The sequence below is a fragment of the Styela clava genome, chromosome 9, assembly GCF_964204865.1.
Source record: "Styela clava chromosome 9, kaStyClav1.hap1.2, whole genome shotgun sequence".
Taxonomy (NCBI): Eukaryota; Metazoa; Chordata; class Ascidiacea; order Stolidobranchia; family Styelidae; genus Styela; species Styela clava.
Genome location: NC_135258.1, coordinates 1,029,849 through 1,054,321, shown reverse-complemented (window position 1 = coordinate 1,054,321; position 24,473 = coordinate 1,029,849). Strand labels below are relative to the sequence as shown.

The 24,473-nt window shown below is 34.9% G+C and overlaps 3 protein-coding genes across 4 annotated transcripts in view; 1 reads left to right on the top strand and 2 right to left on the bottom strand.

The window, feature by feature from the left end:
• Positions 1 to 24,473, bottom strand: part of LOC120331108 (uncharacterized) — a 447,434-nt gene that overhangs the window by 119,048 nt on the left and 303,913 nt on the right. Inside the window, exons 11-20 of the mRNA XM_078116167.1 lie at positions 12,947 to 13,030; positions 8,695 to 8,811; positions 8,256 to 8,291; positions 5,926 to 7,368; positions 5,328 to 5,635; positions 4,948 to 5,106; positions 4,547 to 4,720; positions 3,684 to 3,857; positions 2,502 to 2,675; positions 515 to 688 (exon numbers count right to left, since the gene is read on the bottom strand). Of these exons, the coding sequence (XP_077972293.1) occupies positions 515 to 688; positions 2,502 to 2,675; positions 3,684 to 3,857; positions 4,547 to 4,720; positions 4,948 to 5,106; positions 5,328 to 5,635; positions 5,926 to 7,368; positions 8,256 to 8,291; positions 8,695 to 8,811; positions 12,947 to 13,030 (2,843 nt within the window). The remainder of the gene's footprint in view (positions 1 to 514; positions 689 to 2,501; positions 2,676 to 3,683; positions 3,858 to 4,546; positions 4,721 to 4,947; positions 5,107 to 5,327; positions 5,636 to 5,925; positions 7,369 to 8,255; positions 8,292 to 8,694; positions 8,812 to 12,946; positions 13,031 to 24,473) is intronic.
• The window catches only part of LOC120336002 (general transcription factor II-I repeat domain-containing protein 2-like), a 305,240-nt gene that overhangs the window by 128,282 nt on the left and 152,485 nt on the right, over positions 1 to 24,473 (top strand). The window lies entirely within an intron of this gene.
• Positions 13,360 to 21,028, bottom strand: LOC144427205 (uncharacterized). The gene is made up of 6 exons (XM_078116050.1): positions 20,924 to 21,028; positions 20,524 to 20,652; positions 18,360 to 18,473; positions 14,434 to 14,511; positions 14,019 to 14,093; positions 13,360 to 13,502 (listed from the first exon to the last, which is right to left on the bottom strand). The coding sequence occupies exons 1-6, from the start codon at positions 20,970 to 20,972 to the stop codon at positions 13,360 to 13,362; spliced, it is 588 nt and encodes a 195-aa protein (XP_077972176.1). The 5' UTR covers positions 20,973 to 21,028.

The following is a 24,473-nucleotide window of genomic DNA, read 5'->3' as shown; positions in this document are numbered from 1 at the left end:
TTTGTTGATTTTCCAGTCTATATCAACATTACGCTTTGAAGGGTCGGAAAACATTAAGAAATACTGTGAATGCTAAGAAACAGTTACGCTCCATCTATATAAATGTTGCAAAAACAAAACTATCAGTAACTATCAATATGGGTAATAACGCAGAGAAATTCTGTGATCTCGCTAACACCTCTTATTACCACTTGTGAGATACAACAAGTAAGGAACAAGTAGGTGTCGCTGCTCGAAGACCTTTCGTGGTCCCTCGCGACTCCTGTCACACATATGAAGTTCTTTTTTTTACTTATTATATATCTTGCCATATTTCCGTGATATATATATATTGATTGTGTTGACGAATAAATGATGATTGATTGATTGATTGCATAATAAGCAAGGATGCCCAACACAATTAGTTGTGATAGGTTTGGTTGCGTATATTGGAGAAAATGTGTAAAAGGTGGTGGAAATATGTAGGGGTGGTGGACTATCTTCATTAAAGTAAACTTTGTGATATAATACAAACCTTCCCACAAGATTTGTATTCGCTTAATTTCTTTATTTGCTCTTTATTTGCTTTCGAAAAATCCAACGACTCCATCAGAATTGTTTTGACTTCACTTCGACTTGCAAACTCAGTTATTGTAAGACATAGATCACATGGCATTTGGGTGATGCATCGGACATCCAAAACATTGATCTGAAAATATTGTATTAAATGAAGAACTATAATTTTAAAAATGGATGTAGATTGGAGATGTATCGATATCACATTTTTGCCTATACCGATTGGACACTACCTCAATCATTTTGTCTATATCTAAGCACATGTTGTTCCCGACTTACAAAAATTATCCTAGTGTTCAAAACGTGCGATAGTTCCAACTCGCAGCGGGAACAAATGAATAGAAGGTTTCTATATAATAACCACTTTCGTAAAATAATAGGCCCGCCCAAAGTATGTGAACCAAGATGGCAGAAACCAGAATGTAGTATGTGTATCAGGTCAGGTTTGGGACATAATTTTATTCCAATTTTCCTTATTTTAGTTCTATCGCGAGTTCGGGGACTAGCCAAGTGACTCCCGTGGTATTTGGTCCAGTTTAAAAAAGCATTCAATAAAGTTATTGCTGAAAGAGGCGAAGGAAGTGTATTCCATACAAAAATTAAATATTATCTCTGAACGAACTGATTAGGTTTGCTGTAGTTATAAACACTTTTCACTGCTTGGCGTTTCTTTTCACATTACCTTTACTATATTTTAACATTGCCTTTTTACGAATGAAGTCAAACACTTATTAGAATGAGATTTTCATACCTCGTACGACCTAAAATATGACACATGAAATAATCGCCTACTCCACCATGCATTTGATAGAGTGCAATTTTTTTTAATTCAACGAGGTTCTTATTAAGTTACATTGCAGTGGTATTTACGTTGACCACATTATTTACGTTGACCACACGTTTCTCCGGAATATTAGCGTGATTACAAACAACCAAGGGTTAGTATAATTAAATATTTTCATCGACCCAAATAATTCAAATATTTCAATTGAACGCAGAATATTTTTAATATATAACAGGAGTTCAGAACGCTAGCCATCCTAATGCTTGTAATTTATATTTCCGCCTGTTCCTTTTTTTCAATTTATCAATTCTTTCAAAACAGCCGATGTCGAAGTTTGGTTTTTATACATATGGCAGGACTATGCGATCACATCGGTGCTGTATGTTAAAGACAACTATTGAGAAGTAAATTTAGGACTCAACTTATTTTATTATGAATTTCATATTTTGTGTTGCTTTCGATATTCATCATCACCGTTTGTGAATTAACCGTTCAAATCTCAAACGAATAATATTATATTCACTGACACCGGTGCGCGAATATTTATGAAGCTGATAGTTGACTTATAGTTCACTTTTCTAATGTATCTGTGTTTTTTTTCACATTGGATATAAACTCCGCAAAGCTGTCATGATATTTCGAGTTGAAATGAAAATATGATCAAATCTGTCATTTTGGTATGTTAGCATGTCCATTTAGTGACAAGTGATTACCATTACCAAGCAAAGCAAAGCAAGTCCTGCGATACCAGATACTAGAATATTAAAGTGACGTTCTAAAATTTTGAGAAAATGACAAAATCGAAAGGATAATGTGACGTAACGATGCGTCAACACTTGGTTGACAATCCAAGTTCGCCCCTGTGTATATGTGTGTTTCAGGAAACATTGAAGCGCCAACTATATTAACCTCCATCTATATTATACCGTTAGCACCGACTATGCAGTGAATAACAAGGTAGATTAGAAATGTCGGCCAACTTTAGTCGATACAAATATCAATATTGGTAAAATGGATGATACCTATATACATATATTAGTATATCTCGAATAGTAGCAAAGGAAATTGCTCAGTTTTTTCCATTAGTCTTCAACATCAATTTATATTTTAATGTAAGGTCAATTAGTTATGAATCATTCCGAATGCCTCAGATATAATTTACCTCTCCACAGATTTTCCATTTACTCAGTTCTAGCAGTTGCTCTTTGTTTGCCTCGAAGCAATCCCATGGATTCATCAAAAGTTCTTTGACATCATGCTCAGATGCAAGCTTGACAATTGCAAGATACAGGTCAAACGTCATGTTTGTGATATTTCGAACATCCAGAACTCGGATCTGAGATAGTTTAAATATCTCTATTAGGTAAATTAAAATGCAGTATAACAACAGCAAATCTGAATACCCACATCTATATAAGACAGTATGCTCGTGAAGAATTTAATATTCAAACCACTAAGCATATATATATATATATATATATATCAGCGCGTCCAAAACATTTCGCCCGATTTTATATAACAGTTCCCATTTATAAATAAATAAAATTTATTTCAAACTCGCAAGTGTTATAACTACAAAATCGGGCGAAACTTTTTGGACACCCTGTATATGAAAAATCACCTACAACCATCACCATAAACTCAGTACAAACAAACTAAGTAGCCAATGCAGTGCAGAATCTAAAAGACTTAAGCTTCTTATATACCAGTGGGCACTTATATACAGCATTGTTAGTGGTTAAAACCCTGAATTAGCAATGTATGAAATGAAATTGCCAACTAGATAGAGGTACCATATTTGCAGACTAAATTATTTCATCATGTTATCAAAAATGTAATGGAAAAATTCATATTTGGGTCATGCTTGAAATAATATAACTGCTTGTAAATGTTTGCCCAAATGTATGGTTTGCTGTTAATGTATACCACGATCAAAATATATATTAGCTAGTCTAGGTCGTCTATTAATTAGGATAAATATAGAGACAAGTGCAGGTACGTGCATTTAGGCAGGTGTCTGCAAAGAAAATTAGTGGAAATTGGGACAAGTTGAAGTATGGATATATATGTCAAATTAGTTCAGAGGCAATTACTAAATATACCATAAACACCAATCTTGCAATTAGTTACATGGTATATCGGAAATGCCAGCCATATTTTAGGCAATACCAATGAAGATTCCATAAAGTGGCCAATGTTACCAATACCGATGTATCAGTAAACCTCTACTAATATTTGATTTTGTGAATTTACAATAATTTAACATTAGCCTTTAATTTCAAGCAATGAATAATATCAGATCAGATAACTATAAAGCATCCTGAACGTTTCAAATTTATTTCACCTTCCCACAAACTTTCCATTTACTCAGTTCCAGCAACTGCTCTTTGCTTGCCTTGAAGCAATACCACGGATCCATCAAAAGTTGTTTGACATCATGTTTAGATGCAACCTTGACAATTGCAAGATACAGACCAAACGTCATGTTTGTAATATTTTGAACATCCAGAGTGGATATCTGAGATAAATGAAATGTGCTTATTAGGTTGATAAAAATACAATACTTCATGATAACTAGACCAGCAAAGCTTGACCTGAGAATTGACAAAGATAGTCTCTCTGTGAATACTCAAAATGCACAAACCAATAAACACAGATATACAACCACCATCACAACCATAGTCCAAATAAATGGAGCAGACAATGTTAAAAAGGACAGGCTTCAGTTCTATCATAAAACGTTGCTCCCTTCATATCAGTGACTCCCTTTACAGGGCCACGTTAACGATGAAAGCCATGTAATAGTGTTGTACTGGGAAAACAATAATAAAAAATACAATAATTGCCAAGAAGGGAATAATTACTACATGTACGCCAAAATGTGCTAACACTGGCCTGCTTATGTGGGCTTTTAAAAACTTTACAGTCAAAGTTTACAGGGTGGGTTCTCTTTTCAGGTAAGCCATGCTAATCAAGTCCATGCTACCAAAAAAAATGACTAACCAACCCCATACTTGACATAGAATGGTAACCGAACGAGAGGCCATTTGGTTAAGCTGTCTTATCGACTTTCCTCTCCCCCGAGATAAATATGTAAATCCTATCCTGTAGATCCTATCCTAAGCCGTAGTTGGGCAAGAAATTACTCTAGGATTGATTGGTGACTGAGTGGATATGAGGCATTTCAAATATTTCAGATTGAATTACCTTTCCACAAACTTTCCATTTACTCAGTTCCAACAGCTGCTGTTTGCTTGCGTTGAAGCAATCCCACGGATCCATCAAAAGTTCTTTGACATCATGTTCAGATGCAAACTTAACAATCGCAAGATACAAGTCAAACGTCATGTTGGTGATATTTCGAACATCCAGAATGTGGATCTGAAATATATAATACCTCTGTTAGGTTGATAAAAATATAATTCCTCATAGTAACTAGAGCAATTAAATATAATTTGGAAGATCTTTTCTAGCGAATATTAAAATGTTAATAGAGTTTGTATAATTTAACAAATTTACCTAAAAAAACAGAGCAAACTTACTAACAAAATAAAAACCAAGGATTAAGGAATTGGAATAATGAACCATCTTAAAATTTATATTTCGACCTGTAAATGGGAATGTCTTCCAAGCACACGAAACTTTTCTTCTGTAAGTGAGCAGCCACGCATAACGAGTTTTTCCACTTCAATGTTTGTTAAAACTGAACCGAAGATATCAAAAGCTTCAACGGACATCGGATTTAAGCTGATATCAAATTCTGACACCTGTTAGGATGCAATACAAATTAATATCAGAAGTATAAAATAAAGTTAAGATATGTTCGTATAACTGTGATAATTCTAACATTTTAAGGTAATCGACTAAATATACAGTAGTTTGACAGATGGGAGATACATTTTTTATCTCATGATGTGAAATCAAGTGTATTCTTTGTATTATTTTCGTCAACTATAATATGTAAATTAGTTTTTTACTAAACACTTGCCTTCACTATAGAGCCTTTCAAGTTGAACTCGAAGTTTTTCAATAATTCTGCATTGAGCTCACATTTGACGAGGCGAACTTGTTCAAGATGGCCACATCGTCGCATGACACATGACATTGCACACATTCCTGCTGCAGTGAAAGACTCGTTTTCGAATTTGATTTCTTGAACATGGGATCTAATGAGCTCGGCATCATTGGCTTCATATAACGCACCAAACAACTCCAACTTCTGATAGGATGTCGTACATTGATTTATCTTAGTTGTGAGTGCATGTTTAAGACAATTTTGCTTTTCTAGTCCAGTCTCTGAAAAAAAAAAAAAAATTAAAATATTTAGAATCAGGGTTTACACATTTCTCATTGGAGAAATAACACCTATAAAATGACTCATTCATGTCACAAACCCCGGCACCCCGTTTGTTACCAATACAACGTGGTTACTTTCTATAAACATGTGGTGGATGTTGCATTAACCACTTAGCCATCTTGAATGCGGTAGGGTAATTGAGTAGCTATGGCAAAATTATTCCTAGCTCTTGGCACAATATGATAATATTTGATTTAGTCAATAATTGTAACGTCCTGATTGCACTTACCAGTTGTAAGATCTTTGATGAATTGAGCTTTAATTTTTTGATCGAAAACAGTTCCACACAGGAGCCGTAGAACAACGGACCAATGATCTTTGTGAATCTCGTTAGTGACGAATGCTTGGAAAGTTGCGAGATCCATGTTTGCGATGTACAGAGCAGCTAACATTTCTTGAAGGATTTGATGACTAAAGAACATCAGAGTGTCACCTTCCAAAAGATGTTGATTAAGTAGTGAGCTGCCTCCAGGTATTTCTATGATGAGATCACGTACCATTTCTTTTGTAAGTCCTGCGTTTTTTAGATCGGTATTGTTGAAAATAACTCGCTTTTCTCGAGTGGCTTCAAATGACATTTTCATCAAATTGTGAAGAATTATTTCAATCGATTTTTTCTCCTGAGTGTGTGAGGAACGCATGAAAATATGAAGTACTTTTGTCATTACATCAGTCATGGTATTAGGTAGATTCTCTGGGTTGGATTTATGAACGATTGCATTGAAAATCAAGAATAAAGGGACAGAAGACAATGGCACGAGTGCAGGTGACTGAAACGTCATCTTCTTCCAGGATTCTTCCCCTGTTTCACCTACAACAGCAGTAAATAGTTTTCTGGTGTCATCACGTTCAAGGCCAGCAAGAGCAATAATTAATGGGGGTCGTAGCTCCAGGGGAAGGGATGCCATCCTGTGTTCGCGTGAAGAAATAACTAATGTTACATCGGGGAACAAATTGCCTGATAAGATATTAAACATGATTGTGGCTGTACTAGATCTATCAGTATATGTCATCTTATTGTAATTTCCCTCTAGATTCCATATAGCCTGATCCAGGCCATCAATGAATAAAATTGCTTCTGATTGGTGTAGCTGAAGCCATTCATATCCCGCTCTTACAGTTTGATCTGATAGATTGAGTGCAAAGTTTCCGAAAAGCAGAGTACATGGAGTTAAGGCTTCTTCTGGTGTTAAACCATAAGAAACAAGGAGGTCTCTGAAATTCAAGTGATGAACAAATTTGAATCCATTTTTCTGTTTCTTGAACAACCGAGCAAACAATCCCAGTTTTGCTTTAGATTCGTTATCCAGTTCATTAGCGACGAGAACGCCTCGCGCAGTACGTTTCATCATTGTTGACTTGCCCCCTCCAGCTTGACCCACTAGTCCTACGCATCGGCAACCTTCTTCACACAGCTGTTGGACTAGTTCATTTGGTGAGATCACTTCTCCAATGTTTTCGTTCGCCTGTGTGACAGCGAACTCTTGTTCCTTTCTGTACTCTGTGATATCAGGTGCCATCTGGCCCCTGTAAAAACCAGTCACTTTGTTCAACTTGGGATTGACCTCAAATTCAGGTTCTTCCAAGTTTTGATCTTTGTAGCTTTCTGTAACATTGACTGTTGTTTGCTTCCATGTTCTCCAATTGAAATAATCAATGAAGCTTCTCACACCTGAATAGAAGATTTCTATTAAGATTTTGATTAAAAGGAGACTTTAAGTTAGATATTAAAAGAATAGTATTTACATATAGGATAGGTTTTACACATTTATGCTGGAGGGAAGAACAGAAAATCAATAAGACAGCTTATCCATATGGCGAACCACAGCCTCTCGTTCGGTTATCAGTCAATGTCGTGTATGAATTTAGATAGCCGGTTAATTGTTTTTGGATGCATGGACTTTATGGTGGAGGAAGCCACAACCAACCAGTGATCACGTGAACCACCCTACAGCGAGTAGTTTTAGTTTAGTCACAGTAATTAAAAATTAGTCCAGAATAGCTGTGATATACTTGAAAAAGACCCAGTGCTCTGTATTAGAAAAAGGCTAATTATCCAGATTATGGTTATGAAACACGTAAACCAATTTTGCAATCGTCAACTGGCAAAAACACTCGAAAAAAGCGTCAGAAATTTTTTAATGTAAAAGTATAAGAAGAGTATTCTATGGTTAAGGGTCGGGAAACATCCATCAAAATACAAAAGTTTTAAAGCTTCATCAAATTACGAAAATTAGCTCGCGTTTGGTTTCCAGTCCATGTCAGGAATGAGAATAATTAACACGTTATTTGTGTCAGATCCATGACGTAGTGGTGGAGTGATAACCAACCAGTGGTTAAGTTAACACTTTGACATGTTCATAAGAAACACTATTTTTTTGGGTAAGCTACTCTCGAAGTATGTGTACCCGGTTAGGGTCAGCCATAGGTTTCAGTCCATTTACACAACTTGATGTAAATTAGGCAAACAAAATTAGTTATCGCCATATTGGTACACATACTTCTGGGTCGCCATTTTTTGTTTATTAATAATTTTTTCATTAAATTAAAGGTGTTCACCTCCAAAAAGTTTCTCTGTAACTTGCTGGAAGAAGCCTGAAAAAAAAAGCATATGTCAATGTAATGATAGATTTACAATAGTTTGTAGAGGCAAAACCATGAAAATTTGTTCGGTATTGACTTTTTAGATCCAAGCCATATAAAGATGATGAATAAATGAATGTTGTTCGTCTTAATTAACCATAAAATTTCAACTTTCCTAAGATCGTGAGGCGGTTACATGGAAGAGCTGTGATCCAGATAATTACTCTTGTTATGCAAAAATTAAATTGCAGTGTTTAACAATGAATAAATCAAGAAAACGTGACTCGTCAATATTTTACAAGTCATATGTTGCACTTGTAAGTTTATCTTGATCTTGTAGACACAATTAGTTAGTGATTAGTAAGAAGTTTGTTGGACCTAGCAAGGTTGATAGATTCAATTCGCAAAAACATACCTTTTGCTGGTGAAATGCCTTTATACACAGGAGCGATTGCTGTGCCTGTATCTGACAATGGTTGAACAGGAGTTCCAGTTGGGACTGATGACGTGGAAGGCTGTGAAGGGGCTGCATCTGGAAAGAAATAAAAAAATATCATACGAAAGTTGAAATATGGTACAGTGTGAATTGTAAAAATGCATTATGTGCATAACTAGAAAACTGTATTAGAACAGTGATTGTGATACCACTGGTTTTTGCATTGGTTTGCTTGATAAAACCTGATACTGATCAATGTGTTGATAACATTAACTAAAAACATTAGTTCTGATAAATAAAATTATTTGTGATATTCTCTTTTTTGTTTTGTAGCAACAACCACCATTTTTCATGAGTTAGGCACACAATAGTTTAAACCAGGGGTCCGCAAATACAGAGTCTACTAAACCTACCACACTGGGTCACAAAACAATTTAAAATTGCTATAAATATAAGCATCTCGTCTGTGTAGCGTATTTATGTACCACAACTTTATAAATTTCTATTTATAATTATGGTTGTTTCTCTGAGCAGCGACTTCCTTATTCATTGCCGTAACTTTGGCCAATCAGAATAAGTGTAAAATGTGACGTAACAATAACTGGTTTAGCAGCCGCTCAGATACTTTTGTGTCACACTGAATATTAACTCGTTTTTGCATGCTCTTCGTTAGTTTTTACTCGTGTTTTGGTAAATACAATGAATCTAAATTAAATAACCCAATGATTATTTTGTCTTTTAGGAGTTTTATTTCAATTGTAGTAATCAAAAATTAGTCTAAAAATAGCTGTGAGAGACTAGGCTAAACTTTTCTACCATCTTGTTTAAATGAAAGGTTGTTGAATGTTTCGAATGAAAATGATGGTTTGAAACGTATAAACCGGTTTATAGGCGCCGACTCGTAAAAAAAACTCTTGAAATATGGAGCAACAATTTTGAAACTCTAAGAATACTAGGAAGAAAACCACACTAACAAGACAAGACGCGAGAAATAAAGAGAACATCTGTATGGTCACTATCTTTTTTTATACAAACTCTGTTCCATGAATCGCATATGCCTCACCTTTTTTCTAATTAACTCTGCGTTTGCTACTTCTAACACTATAACCGTGGCAGACAAGTAAGTCTTTTATAGACATTGCACTTGCTCATCCTATGCAGCCTCTTGTCAATTAAACCGCCAATTAGGCCAGCCCAATATGCCAGAGGAGGCCATTCAGAATCTTTCAATCAAAAACCATTCTACGCCTAATTTGTATTTCACAGACATTGTAGCACTTTCATACCAGTATAATAGAGTAGTTAACTTAACATTATATCAGATTAAAACAAAACGATTTTTCAATTTTAATCATTATTCATTGATTTGTACTTTGGAGAGTCACCAAAATAACGCAGCAGGGTCGGTGGTTCACCATCCCTGGTATATAGGATGAATTTTCCAGGGATGAAAGTCGGGGAAATCTTTCATTACATATTTCTTTCCATTGTTATTATCTGTTATTACCGGTATCCTACTACATAGTCAAGTGTATTGTTTTGTAGCAGTGCAAGGTTAGCAGTAGCTTTGTGGAATTACTTGATACAACAGTTAATGAGATTTTATGTGTCAAGTTTTATAAAATTTTGTGCAAGAAAATTGCTAGTGTCAATAATAGTCTTAAAATCGATAACTAAATACATGCTTACTAATTGCTTAGGTCGCGAGAAATTGAAAAAATAATAGGGTTTGCCCCAAAAAGTAGTTGCGGACCCCTGGTTTAAACCATTTGTTTACACTAAGATTTTTAATATACTCACACAGGATAAATTTTAGCATAAAGTGAATTTCTCAAAATTCATATGCTTATCAAAATTCCAATCTACTGCTGTAACCAAAATATTTGCATGTTCTAACATGTAGACAAAGACAATATTACTTTTGCTTGAATACTTAAGAATGATGTAATCGTTATCTACCAGTTATATACCACATTGACAGCATATATCACAGGCGGCCATTCAGGATAAAACTTTGCCCACATGAATTTGGGTCTCTTAACACCACTAGTAAATAAGAAAAATCTCTAGGTCAGAAGTGTGCAACCTGTGGTCCACAAGGTAGAATTGTAATATAACCTAATACTGTGGATGTACTATCACCCCTTTACCAGAGGAGGAATACCAGTTGCTAGGGCGGGTTGGTCGAAAAATGAGTCGACCCATGGCCAAGTCCTACACTTTCATATAAAATTTAAATAGGAAAGACGATAATACTGCTCAATCATTTCGCAAACCACTGCCTCTGGTCCGGTTAACAGTCCATGTCGGGTATGGAATTAGTTAAGCAGTTATTTTCAGATGCATGAACTTGATGGTGGAGGAAGCTGTAACTGAACCTACGGCAGCAGGAGGTCCAGTAATCCCCTGGCTTGTACGTAATTTACGGATTTACGTAATTATTTCGAGTTACGGAAGGGAAGTTACGATTTACGTAAAGTCGTAATTATTGGTCGAGCGCTTTCGTGATAAAACGAGCTCTTTTCAAAGCAGTCAATTCCATTGATTGTAAAAAATGAAAATGAAATAAGTAGAAGAAGTTAGAGTTTCGGTATTCGCAGCCGTTTTTTTCTCTCTTGCCAATACCACGCCGTGATAGTGGATGTCGCGCTTATCAAACAGTAATATGACGAAGGAAAAGAAATTGCGTAATGAACCAACGCATTACGCAACTTCGTCTTTTCGGCATTGGTAAAGCGATTAAGACGGCAGAGAAACAACAAAACGACATGATTTCCCGCGTACCGGTAAAAATCCCGCGGATCGGCGGTTGGGAACCATCGTTCTAGAATACTTAAATCGAATCTAGAATCCTATTCTATTTTTATAGTTACACGTATTTCAATAGTGGAAATTCCCCACAACAATGCATGATTAAAATTAAAAAAAGCTAAATTGTAGCCTAAATGTATAGCTATCTTTGTACAGTATTTAATTGGAAATTATATATCCCCAAGGGAACGAGATTTAGAATTTCACGATCATCTTTTTGTCTTTAACAGTTCAATATTCTCAATTTAACTACTATCAAATATAATCAAGTATGAGCCAGTGTGTTTATTCCGTGCGTGATCCATTTTCTATTACGAAATCTTTCTGTTACACTGGTTATATCGTTATATGTCCGGACCTGGCCTTGCTCAATATGTTTTTCACAATGCCTCGCAAAATTTCGGCCAAATATAATTTTGGCCAACTGTCTTTACCAAACGCGGCAACTCGAATCGTCGACTCGAATACCACAGGCACTCGACTAAACTTGTGTGAATCGTGGCCGATAGGATCGTCGACTTTAGTTAGAAAAATAAGTTAATTTTTTCGTGAGTGCAAAATAAATGTCACAAAATGCATTGTTTTGCGATATAACTTTGTATTTTCGGAGAAGGAATGTCATATAAGTACGGCATTTAAATTATTCGCAAATAATGTTATAACATTTAGGCCGCATAATGATTTAATGTCAAATGAAGGATGGTAATCGGAATATCATCAATAAGTCGACATCAATAATTATTATAAAATGCTAACTAGGTAGTAAAGTCGAATAATGTAAAAAAACGGTGCAATAACAAGTCTTCGTCGCGAGGCAAGCGCAAGTATAATCAAACGCAAGTATACGCTCGTCGTTGATTAAAAAATTAGAATCCCGAAACTTTCATTTAATACAAAAGTCTATTTAAAAAAAGTCAACTATCGTATCATAAATATCCGTATACCAGTGTCGGTAATGATAAAATTGATCGCATAAATATGGGACGGTTAATTTGCGAAGGTGACAAAGGAAAGTCAAAGCTAACACTAAAGATAAAAATCAGAATAAAATTAATTTGAATTCACTCCCTGATAGTTGTCTTTAAAATCTGTCGCCGGCGTGTAATACTGCCAGTATTATGAAAACCAAACTTCGATGTCCCATCAGGAAAAGAAGTGGATTCAATAGGTTTTTATGATAGGTTTAAATGTGTGAAAAAATATCGCAATTACGGGGTCATTACGTAATCGATTTGGCTGTAATTACGGAATTGATTTTTGTCAAGTACGTGCAAGCCTACCCCTGGCACATATTTATCACCAGAAGGTTCAAACCTGCGAACCCACAAAGTGGTGCAGTAATGAGTCTATTTCTAAATCTTAGCATTATGCACCACATTACCAAGTTTTCCTTGGCCAAGTTTCAGATAAAGTAAATTACCTTTAGGTTCTTTTCCTCTGTAGATGTTAACGTTGCCATAAACATTTGTTGTTGCTACTTGCCCTTTAGTTATCGTTGCTTCATCTGCAAATTTGAAATAAAGAGGCTCCAAGTATAATATACCAATGCATGATACACATGTGTATTTTAGCACATGGGTAATCAAAATTTTCAATCTCCATATATAATGGACACAGCGGGTTTCTGTTTCTCTCTTTAATTGCAGGTGTTAATTTGATGAAGCGTTTCAGACTTTCTGTCAATTTTTTTTTAATATAATTAAATATTACCATGTCGTCTTATGTTCGCAGCCTAAAGATGTGCTCATCATGACATGCTGCTATTTGACATCAAACTATCATGCTGTTATTTTTCTCCGATCTTTTTTTTTTAAAGGCTGATAAGGCCAAATGTCAAAGTAACGTGTTTTCAGACACCTCCTGCTCACTAATTTGAGTGAAAAAAAGTGATGACTCTAAAAGTTTTGCCAATCGACAAAATGAGAGAAACGACCCAGAGAAATGTGTGCATCTACCCATGCCAGTATAATCTGATTCTAACATATCAAATGAAATTAAAAGACTTAGGACTAATATATGTGAAAATTTTTAACCAGTTGAGAAATCGACTAATATTTTTTTTAAAGTACGTATTAAACGTGGAAAATACAGTTATTTGAAATGAACAAATGGACTAATCAGTCCCAACCTAAGGGTCGTGACCCAAAACTGAGTCTCCTGAAAACCCTTTTGGGTTGCTTCGTTTAAAACAAAGAATTAAAATTTCAGTTTATTTTCGAATAAATTTTATTGTTTATTTTGTATTGAGATGTTGTCAATAATAATGGATATGTGGGACATATGAAAGCGTTAAATTTTGGCAACTTACATTTTGCTTATGTTAAATCACGCAACTACCGTATATGTTGTTTAGTATTAGAGCATATCCTTGGGACATAAAATTTTACAATTTTTATTTTTGAAAAAATTTGGGTCATTTGAAAATATGTTAGGAGCAGCCACTGGCTATTCTGTTCAAGAACTTACAAACAATCCAATTACCAAGTGCTTACCTGCAGTCATGTAAATGTTGGATGAAGCAATTTCAACATTGGCATCTTGCTCTGCTTGCAAATATGTTGCAGAACCTGAAATGAGGAATAGGGATGAACTTATAAAATGAAATTTATTGACAGTGAAAAAAGGAGCATCATGTCAAATCTCATGATACAGACAACGCAGCTTTTTAGAGAGAACCATCAACTTAGAGTGTATGAAAACATATCAGTCCAGTTACAAGAGATAAAACTCGGCATAAAAAACTACCATGAAAAAAGTCATAGAATGTGATATTGCAAGTCGGATCTGAAAAATTTTATGAAAGCTCAAGACAGAGTATTTGCCTCGACATTGACTAAATGTAGCATTCCGAATTTCCAATAACTGGAAACCAATGGCAATATCATAACAAACTATAAATACATTCACCTGCCACAAGCACATCTTCATTGCTGATTTTTAAATTTCTGGTGCGTTGCTCTTTGCTTTGTATATGCGATGACAAACCTGAATTTGGAGATGAAAAATGTCTTATAGGGTAAGAGAGAAAAATTTCCATATTTGGTATTCTATGGTTTCCCATCAAAATTGAAAAAATAAAATTTGTAAAAATTAAAAAAAATGAAAATAAAATAAAAACGAAATGAAAAATATAAGAATGCAAAAAAAAATTGAAAAAAACCTAAAAAAAAAACTATTAATATCAAAATAAAAAGGTTGACAACAATGTGCCGGTAGACAGCACATCGGTGTCAACCTTTCTTATTTTCATTTTAATTGCTTATATTTTTAAACAAACATTCCAAATTTAATAGTGTTAATGTGTAAAGGAATAGGAATAAAATTTTGAAAACATACTTTGGAACGAGTTACATGTGTGAAATATGTAACGACTATTGCATTTTTCGTCTCACTATACCCATTTAGTATGATGGGTGGGATAATCAAACAGTACTGCTGATACATTCTTTTAAATTATAATTCAATGACTTCTTTTAATTTTTCAGATTAAAATCTATTTAAACAGTTCTAATGAATACGAACATGCACAGAGACACATCATAGGATTGGGAGTCATATTCGCTCTGTTTAATGCATGTATGTGATAACTCCCTCCTTGTTGCATGGTGCTAGAGCAGGCCTGGGCAAGTTGCGGCCCGCGGAAACGTTTCATCCGGCCCGCGGAAAGGTTTTTAAATTTAAACACTTTCTCTTTTATTTACATATAGAATATACTGTAACTGTGAAGAAAAGAAAGAATAATATATAATAGAATAATGCAAAAGTCGGTAATAAAGCTCGACTAAATTTATTTAAAGTCACCGATTGTTTTCGTCAGCTCGAGTTGTTATTTAGAATGTAAACACCTTCGGTGATTAGTCTCTTTAAATCACAAATTTCCCTCAACATATATAGGTCTTGTATTTGGAACTGTGAAACCATTGAAAACAAGAGAGCAAAGTTAATTAGAGAGAAGCAGTCCTTACATTTAACGCTACCGGCACCTACGACGCTGTTCGCCATTCTCCGTTAGGAAAACAAGAACTTCGTTACACACCACCGGCGTTCGATGAGCACGTGATCAAAAGAACAAGAGTGCCAGCATAAAAGCGCCTTTTTAGGTTTTCCAGGTTTTTTAGGTGTTTAAATAAAAGTAAAACGATCCATAGGTTCAATCCGTGTCCAATATTACAAAATAAAAGTAATAGCCTTCTGGCAAAAAAGTCAATCTTTAACCACTGAAAATTTCAAAGCAATTGGTCCAGTAATCAAAAAGAAAGGCCACTTTTTCATAACGTGTCAAAGAACAATATATAATATTAAATAATATAGAATAAAATATAATAATAAAGAATAATATTGAAACGATCCATAGGTCCACTAACGTGTCCAAAAACGAGGTATTATATAATCATCGGCGACGAGATGCTAAAGATACTCGTAAATGAAAGAATGAATCTGCAAGCAACTTAAATCTAGATTTTAGAGCGGCAATATAAAATACTAACAACTGAACAGAAACAAGTTATGATTCAGAAGGTCGCGACAGATTAAAAACGCTGTTGTAGAAAATGGAAACTAAAAAATTTCTGCTGCCTACGGCACACATTTTATTTGCATGGCTTTCGTGGGTGCGATATACCTTTTGATCAATTCTAAAACTACCGACGGGGGCTGTTATATAAGATAATTAATGTAAAGTAAATTCAATCGATTTTTATGGTACTAAAATGAATTGTACTTGGTGTGCTTTCATCGCAGGTGTAGGGGTTTTTCTGATGGTAAAAGAACTATGTCAATGTTGCAAGAACAGATCAGATTTGTCGAATTCACGAAATCAAGACCAAAAATAATCTGGCACTTTACCTCACATTTTTAGGTCCGCGGAATGCGGTGGTATTTCAGAATTGTAATGCTTATATTTTGTCAAAGCAGTCGCGGGTTAAGATGAAAACATAAAGCAAGACATTTTAATGTGCCCGTATCAATACTTTATAAATATATCCGTATTTAAAAAATAGATATTTATAGTATATTCCGACAGCCGCAGGTATTTTAGAGCAGTGAATCCAAGCTTTTAAGCTCGCAACAACTTCCAGTGCATTAAAATATTCCGCGAACCCTGTCCATGTTAAAAATGCTATGATGACAGCAAAGATATATGAATCGCGATGTTAGGCCACCAAAGACAGGGTCCTAATTGCGCATTGTTACACACTTTTCATGATTAATGATAAAATTCGGCATTGTTATGCAAGCGTTCTGTCACTCCGATCCAATGTTTTGATTGTCTCAAAATCGCGAGATTTATGTTTAAACTAGTTTTAATAAATGTGCTTTGAATAAAAATTCTAACAAAGTACAATAACTATAGTACTTATTTATATACTTACTTAAATAATATAGTACTTATTTAAATGTGTAATATAATACAATAAAAACGCGTACTGACTCTTCTTAGTCCGGCCCGCCACTGCATTTTGGAAAATCAATGTGGCCCGATATCAAAATTAATTGCCCAGCCCTGTGCTAGAGGGTTGAAATGATGAAACAAGGCTTACTGTAACTATATACCTCGCTTACGACGCTTATATTATAATTTGAGTTTTACTTTCGCAAAGATTTCATGACATACAAAATTCAATGGTATTGAAGCTGGAACTCCAGATCAGATGATAAAATGAAGTTCTGAAAAATTTGTAATTTCCCCCTAGCTCCCAGACTCATGGGCAGCCACTTTCCATAATTTTCTTTTTATTTGGGGGCCAGCCAGGATCGTCAACCAAAAAAAAAAAATGGTGGCAAATGTTACATCTGATAACCTTTGATTTTATCATTATACTAAATATTCAGAATGCCACTTCACTATTCAAGTATCTGATATCGCGGGACCTGTGCTGTTTTCCTTGGAAATGGTGTCCGGCCTCACTAAATGAACAATACAAATTCCGGGAGAATTTGCCCATGGTTCTTGCTAACATACCAAAGTGACAAATTTAACAAAATTATTTAGGTTAATTTAATTATTAATCTTGCTTAGGCGGGCTGATACCGCTTGCTTCGTAAATATGGATGTTAAAACAAATTATCTTAATAAGATCTTCTATGAGATTTCAACTGGACTTGACATCAACATTTAATTTTACATTTTCAACTAATTCATCATCTCAAGCTCTTATGTCCATTTTCTTTTTTTCTAAAATCCCCTAAAAAAGTAACTTATTTTCAAGTGCCTACTTTCAGTCCGTCCCGAAATATACCCCAAATGCAACGTGAATTATTATTCCGAGACTAACTAAGGCAAAAACCTATCTCCTTAACGTATTCAAACCTATGGGTGGTCTAAAAAATCAGCACAAGCAGCTTCAAGCCTGATTTGAACAAACCTTTGGACGCCTGCAGTAGCCTACATTAGTCCGATTTATCATTGTGTCATTTGATACAATAGATGTTTGTTGTACATTATCTGTTACGCTAGTTTTTTGCAAATAAACTGTTTTAATTCCTAGTTTCATATTGAGCCTCTTGTCCAATAAGCAAGTCTGTTTTCTGGAACTAGCCAACTCAAAAAAGTAATTGCCCACACTTGCTCTACATGCTCAGAAGCCACATTTGATTATGTAATGAAACTTATATTGTCTTAGTGAACAGAAGTATGAATTTATTGCATACAAAAATGTCTCCCAACTGCAAGTCCAATTTTCCCCCCAGTTAAGAACCTCTGAATTAGAGCATTGAAACTATGTCAGTGCCACAAGTTGAATATAATTGGTTTCCCCACTTCACCTAAGATGGGATAAATTAGTTCTATATTGCTCTGTATGAAAATACTCGACATTATTCTTGGTTCATACCTGATGAAGAGGAAATTCCCTCTTTTTTCATTTTTGGTTTGGCCGATGGTGCATCATCCTGCACTTGATGTTGAAGTGCAGGCGCATCATGTTGTAGTTCAGCTTGTGGTGCTGCTGAAATAAAAGTATAAAGTTAGACAATACCGGGATTATGTTGTGTGATAAAAGTACAATTTTTCAAACCCAAAACTACCATCCAGATTTTCCCCTAAAAAATTATTATTAATTAATTAAGCATGTCAGTGCTATATATTGTCCGATGACACATTTTTCATATCCAGATGTAACCTAATTTTCTGGACCATGGTTGTGGAGAAGAATATTTTTAACAAAAACTTTTAATATAAATTGACACAAAGCACTCTTTGTGGCTGTCCCCTTTTTTATGCTATAGGCAAACAAAACATATGGTGCATGTCTGTACAAAGAAACTTCCAAAAACCGTGTTAATTCATTTAGCATTTCGGGGCTGTCCATTAGGTTTAAAGGAAGCGTAATAAAAAAAAAATTTCAATTCACCTTGATGAACTTTATTTGCCTAAATTTGTCTTTCTTAAAGTTTACTCGTGTCATAAAACAAATAATCACTCCAGCGTGGTTAGATAGCTTTTTCCTAAGGTCTTCCAACTGAAGTTCCAATAGCATTATAATACCTAGTTTAAATTTCATAAACACTTGTCGACTGGTGACGATAAATATACCAATAACACTCGCTACAACGAATTCTGCGTCCTATTAGTATGAAAGGCACTAGTTCACGGAAACTTATTGAAAGTCAATGGCAAGCATAATATTTTAATATTACATACATAACCATAGAAAATACAAGCCGGTAGCCGCCCAAGATCTCCACTGATTCATAAGGGGACCAGCATTTCAGTAAACCGTTACCATCCACCAAAATTGCACCTATAACAACTGCGTACTGCGGAGACTGGGATAACAAAACTGCCAGTTCATTTTGAGCACTGCACGTCTCAGTGGTATTCTTTTCTTGAGCGATATACTGAAGATAATAAGTAATCATGTTCACTAAATTTTCTAAGGCTTCACCTGTTTTTGGATTAACGACATGAAAAATGGCTTGTTTGAAAGAGTATTTACTTCTGCGAGTGGTAGCAATCTCCAAATTTTAATTTTGGAGGTTGTTTACAAGATATTGTTGACAAATTGTGAAAAACTAGACGGTCAGCGTATTTTATCTCTGATGCCTTGGAAACAAAACACCAATCCAGACTTTCGATGACGCGCACATTCCTAAGGTGACAGCATAAGCCATGTGAGAAATTTCAACCAGATCGGCACAGTAGTTTAGAGGCTACAACTAAACACAGACAAACAGACAGAAAGACTAAAAACAAGGGTCTCCTAGGGCGGAGATCCAATAAAAAAATAAAAACCGCCCGAGTTTACTGCAAGTATAAAGAAATTCATTGGCGAAAAGTAACAAGTCGACATGAGTTTACCGTATTTGCTCGTTTTGTAGCCCGGGCCCCTATTTTTTTTAACCAACTTACTTACCGGGCCCTTATTCAAACCGGCCCTTATTCAAGCACGGGCGCTTGTTATTTTCGATCATTACAATAATTAATATATTGTTATTTCCAGTTTTCAATTATGATTTAAACGAGAATAACCAGTGTTTTGACTTATTCTACGCACCGCATGTACAAATTCGCAAAAGAAGAAAAGTTTTGCGATGCCCTATCATTTGAAACGACACATTTGGGCGTCGCGACGCCCAGTTTGAGAACCATGGTGTTACGTAATCAATGCTATCTGGTATGTACGTGGACGCCTAAGGCGTGAGTGTTATCTACCGGCGCTTAAAATTCAACAGCGTTGTGACAAAAGCGCTTCTTATTTCCTATTATTCTATACCACTGAAAAATCAGCTTTTACATCGGGCGGGTATTCAATCACCGGCCCTTATTTATTTTTATGTTCTGTTCACACGGGCGGCTATTCAAACGGGCCCTTAATCAAGATTGTGCGGTAAAACGAGCATATACGGTATTCATCTCAAATAGTCCATTTTACCAGGGAAATCAGAGTGAGACAGCAAGAGAGACAAAAGTATTTTCACTTGAATTTTCCTAACTATGTACGTATGTCTCAACTATGTATGAACATGCCATTCACACCCTATATTAAAAAAAATTACCATTATCTCCAAAATGCATGTGAAGGTTCACATTGTCTACATGAATCACTTCTGCTTGAGCTTGAACTACGTCTGCCTGAGCAACAATCTGATTTACATGTCCTGCATGCAGTTCATCGATGTGTGCCCCTGAAACAAAGTATATTTTAAGAACCATATTATGTATTTCTTCTGATAAAACAAAAATATAAGTTTATGATTCAAGCTATGGTCAGCGTCCTTTGCATTATAGCGTCAGCGTCCTTTCAAAAAAGGTTCTAACAGAGCTTGAGCCATTGAACTAAATTAGTGAGCAATACTGCAACTAGTAATCAAACATCAAAAAGATATAAACATAACTTATGTTCTAAATGACGAGCTTGTTCTGAAATTTTTTGATGTAAAAATTACAAATACATACCTAGAATGTTCACATTAGCTCCCTCTTGTGGTTGATTCTGATCTGCCATTTTTTCCAGACAAAAGTCGAAACGTGGGAGATATGCTGCCAAGTACTACTTTCAAGTATAATTATATATAATATTTAATATCTGTTGAACATAAAAGAACAAATTTTGAAAAGTCAGAGAAAGTTATAGTTACGAAAACAATGAAAACAAAAAATCTCAGCCTGGAAAAACAAAATTAAAAATAACCATAGCATACCTTCCAACCCCATGTTAACAATAATAATGCCAGACTACACATGACAGTTTAAAGCTGACAAGTTCACTATAAATTTGGTTACAGGGCTTCACAGAGAGATAACACATTTTGCATTCACTGCCATCCTGTTTTTCCATATGAGGAATTATTATTTCCATCAAATGGCATTTCATGTAAGTACGCCGCGACGGTGTGGCTCATCGAACTAAGCGTTAGAAATACGCTCGCCACTGGAATGCTGTACCCTCGTCACTGTAGAGTGGGCCACGTGAATGCTGGTCACCCACGACTTCATACACCATCAATGCATCTGGAAAAATACCTAACTAACTAATCCTTACCAGACACAAACTGGTAAACGGATGAGAAGCCGTGGTTAATCATACGATTAAGCGGCCTTTCCTCTTCCCTGAGATAAATATGTAAAATGTACAGTCATGGCTTCTTCCACAGACCACATACATAAATCTTCTATAGCCAGTAAGCTATCTTATATATGAAATAGACTTAGTAAGTAACCTATTTTAAATTCCTATCCAATAAATAAAATAAATTATTCAGTGTTCAATGCTAGAACACAACTCAGAAATAGGCTGACTCAGAAATAGACAATAAAATGATTGGTAAAAAAAATAAATAAAAACTGATTATGAAATCAGGAGAGCAAACAAAACCTTAGATAAGGTTTAAAACGTACAGAATGTATACAAGATGGAAGGTTTTGCCAAGAAGAAGTGGTACGTGTTCACTCACCTAAAATAATTGAAATATCTCACACACGCACCCACACACACAACCATACAGAAGTTATAAATTACATACGGGTAGTTAAAAAAAATAAAATAAAAATTACTTAAATAAATAAAAATTACCCAAATAAATAAAAATTATTTATTACAGGCTATCAAAGTTTAATATGACGCATTTTTACAACCCTTCCAACCTTTTAAAATTTTTTGCAACCCCGTGTTTCCAATCAAAAGTCTACAGAAGGGCAATATATATAGTACTTTGTGTGAAATTGGTTTACTCTTTGTGACCTATAAAACCCAATAAGCGCCCTCCTCTGGGTTTGCAACATCCAGTTCCTGATCTACAGGATGAGTTGAAGTAAATTACCACAGATATTTTGCTATGACCAAGTCGTAATTTATTTACATTAATTCATGAATGTTATTCCTAAATTATGTGAAATTTGCGATTGAGCAATTAAACTAATCCTTACCTAGTCTTAATACTTAGGTTATCAATAAATCAGCAGTTAACAAAATCATAGTAATTATTTTTTGTTATGCTTTAGTTCTGATATGTAAGCAGGGTGTGTACGATGCCAGTTAGACATTGAACACACAACCTGTCTCATTAGTTTCCTGATATATTTACATGTTATATGTTAACTATACTACATGGAGACAATTGAAATATAACATAATAATAACAGAATAATTTTAAAACAAGTGTGGAATCTATCATAACGCTGAAGCATAAATGATTATCACTATTTCATGTGGGATACACCAAGTAGGATTATTGAAATGTTAGCCCTTGATGTGTTGCCAATATATGGCAACACAGATTGGGTATAATATTTCAATAAGGGTTATTTAGAGTTTATATACAACTAACTGTATACCTGGAGAATACCTGTAGTGCAACAAGAATTTCAAATATTTGTTTTTTTTTGTTCTTCAGATTTCCATGATCGAGTTATTTGTTTTCCTTCAAAACGCAAAATTAGATTAAAAAGTTTTTGAAACGAGCGGACGCCAACAATTTTGAAGCATTCTAAACAGATCTTTGGTCAAAATAATCGAGTATCCCTGCTCTACAATATATAGTCTGCAAAATAGTTAATGCTACAAATATAAAATATTTTTATTTGTCATTTTTCCACTTTAAAAACTTGGGATACACCTGTTCAAATGTCAACAGAGTAGATAGGATAATTTTGTGAGTATTTTGAAAGTATTGGTGATGGAACTCTTGATTGGATTGGTACACATGCCACACAAATATTTATGAAATTTATTTGGGACATAGGACATGAAATAATACAAATCAAACTCATAGACCCTCATCAAAGCTTTAAACCAAGTATTTACTTTTGCGTTGACTAAATGTAATATTTTGAGTTTTAAACAAACGGAAATCAATTGCAATAACAGAACTAACTATAAATACACTCACCTGCCACAAACAAATCGTGATTTCTAACTTCTAGGTCAACACTGCTTCGATCTGGGCTCTGTGAAGACGATCCAGAACTTAAAATTGAGGGAAAATGAATAACTTATTTATATAGTCAGCTGGAGAAAAAAGTTTTTAACAGATATTTTGTCATCACAACTCTGCAACAACAAATTATTCTGAATACAAATATCACAGGACTAGGACTTAAGAGAAACGTACAAACTATGGACATTCTGCAGCAGACAATATTCCACATATGATAAAGCAGATTATTCTACATGTAGATGGGATACCTCAATTGCACAGGATTCCAATTTTTTCCTAAATAAATTGTAAATGTATATTTAAGACAAACATGCATAATGAAAAAAAAATCCAGGGATAGTCGAACCTGAGGCATTTCCAGTGAGGAAAGATGGTTTCAGGAAAAATAAAAAAGGGGCTGGTTAGGAGGGAAAATATGCCATATAGTTCGCTGCACCAGACGAATCACATAGATTCAGCCTCGCATCCTGCAAAAAAAATTTTTTTTTGATATATTCATGACTTGTGACCAGGGGCATGCCCAACTCTTCTGCTGCCAAGGGCGAGTTTCTGCAAACGATGCTCCTTCCGCTTAACTTCGGAAATAATCCGAGGGATATACCTAATATAAATGTTGTTATACATGAGAATGAAGGAAATTGAGTGTATTTTGTACAAAGCCCTCGCCACCTTTGCAAAAATGTGATATTTGCAAAAAACGCCCCCAGCCACGTTTAAAAATAACAAACTAGTAATTATCCAGTTAGGTTTCGAAATGATTTGAACATTTCTGTATTTCCAACCTTATCTGAATAATTACTAACTTTCTTATTTTGAGCGTTGGCGGAGGTGTTTTTTTAGCGAAGGTACAAAAGATTAAGGTCAAGTATTAAGTAAGGGTGACATTTTGTTTATTTTTATTTAAATCATCAAACCTATTTATCTACCTGTCTTCTTTATCAGTCTGACTAAATTTCCAGAGAGCTGCGCCACTGAACATATGGTACTTGGTAGGTATAGGTATTACATTTCATGTTCACTGGGTGAACGAAAATATCATACCCAGATTGTTGTAGTCAGCTTGCGAGGAG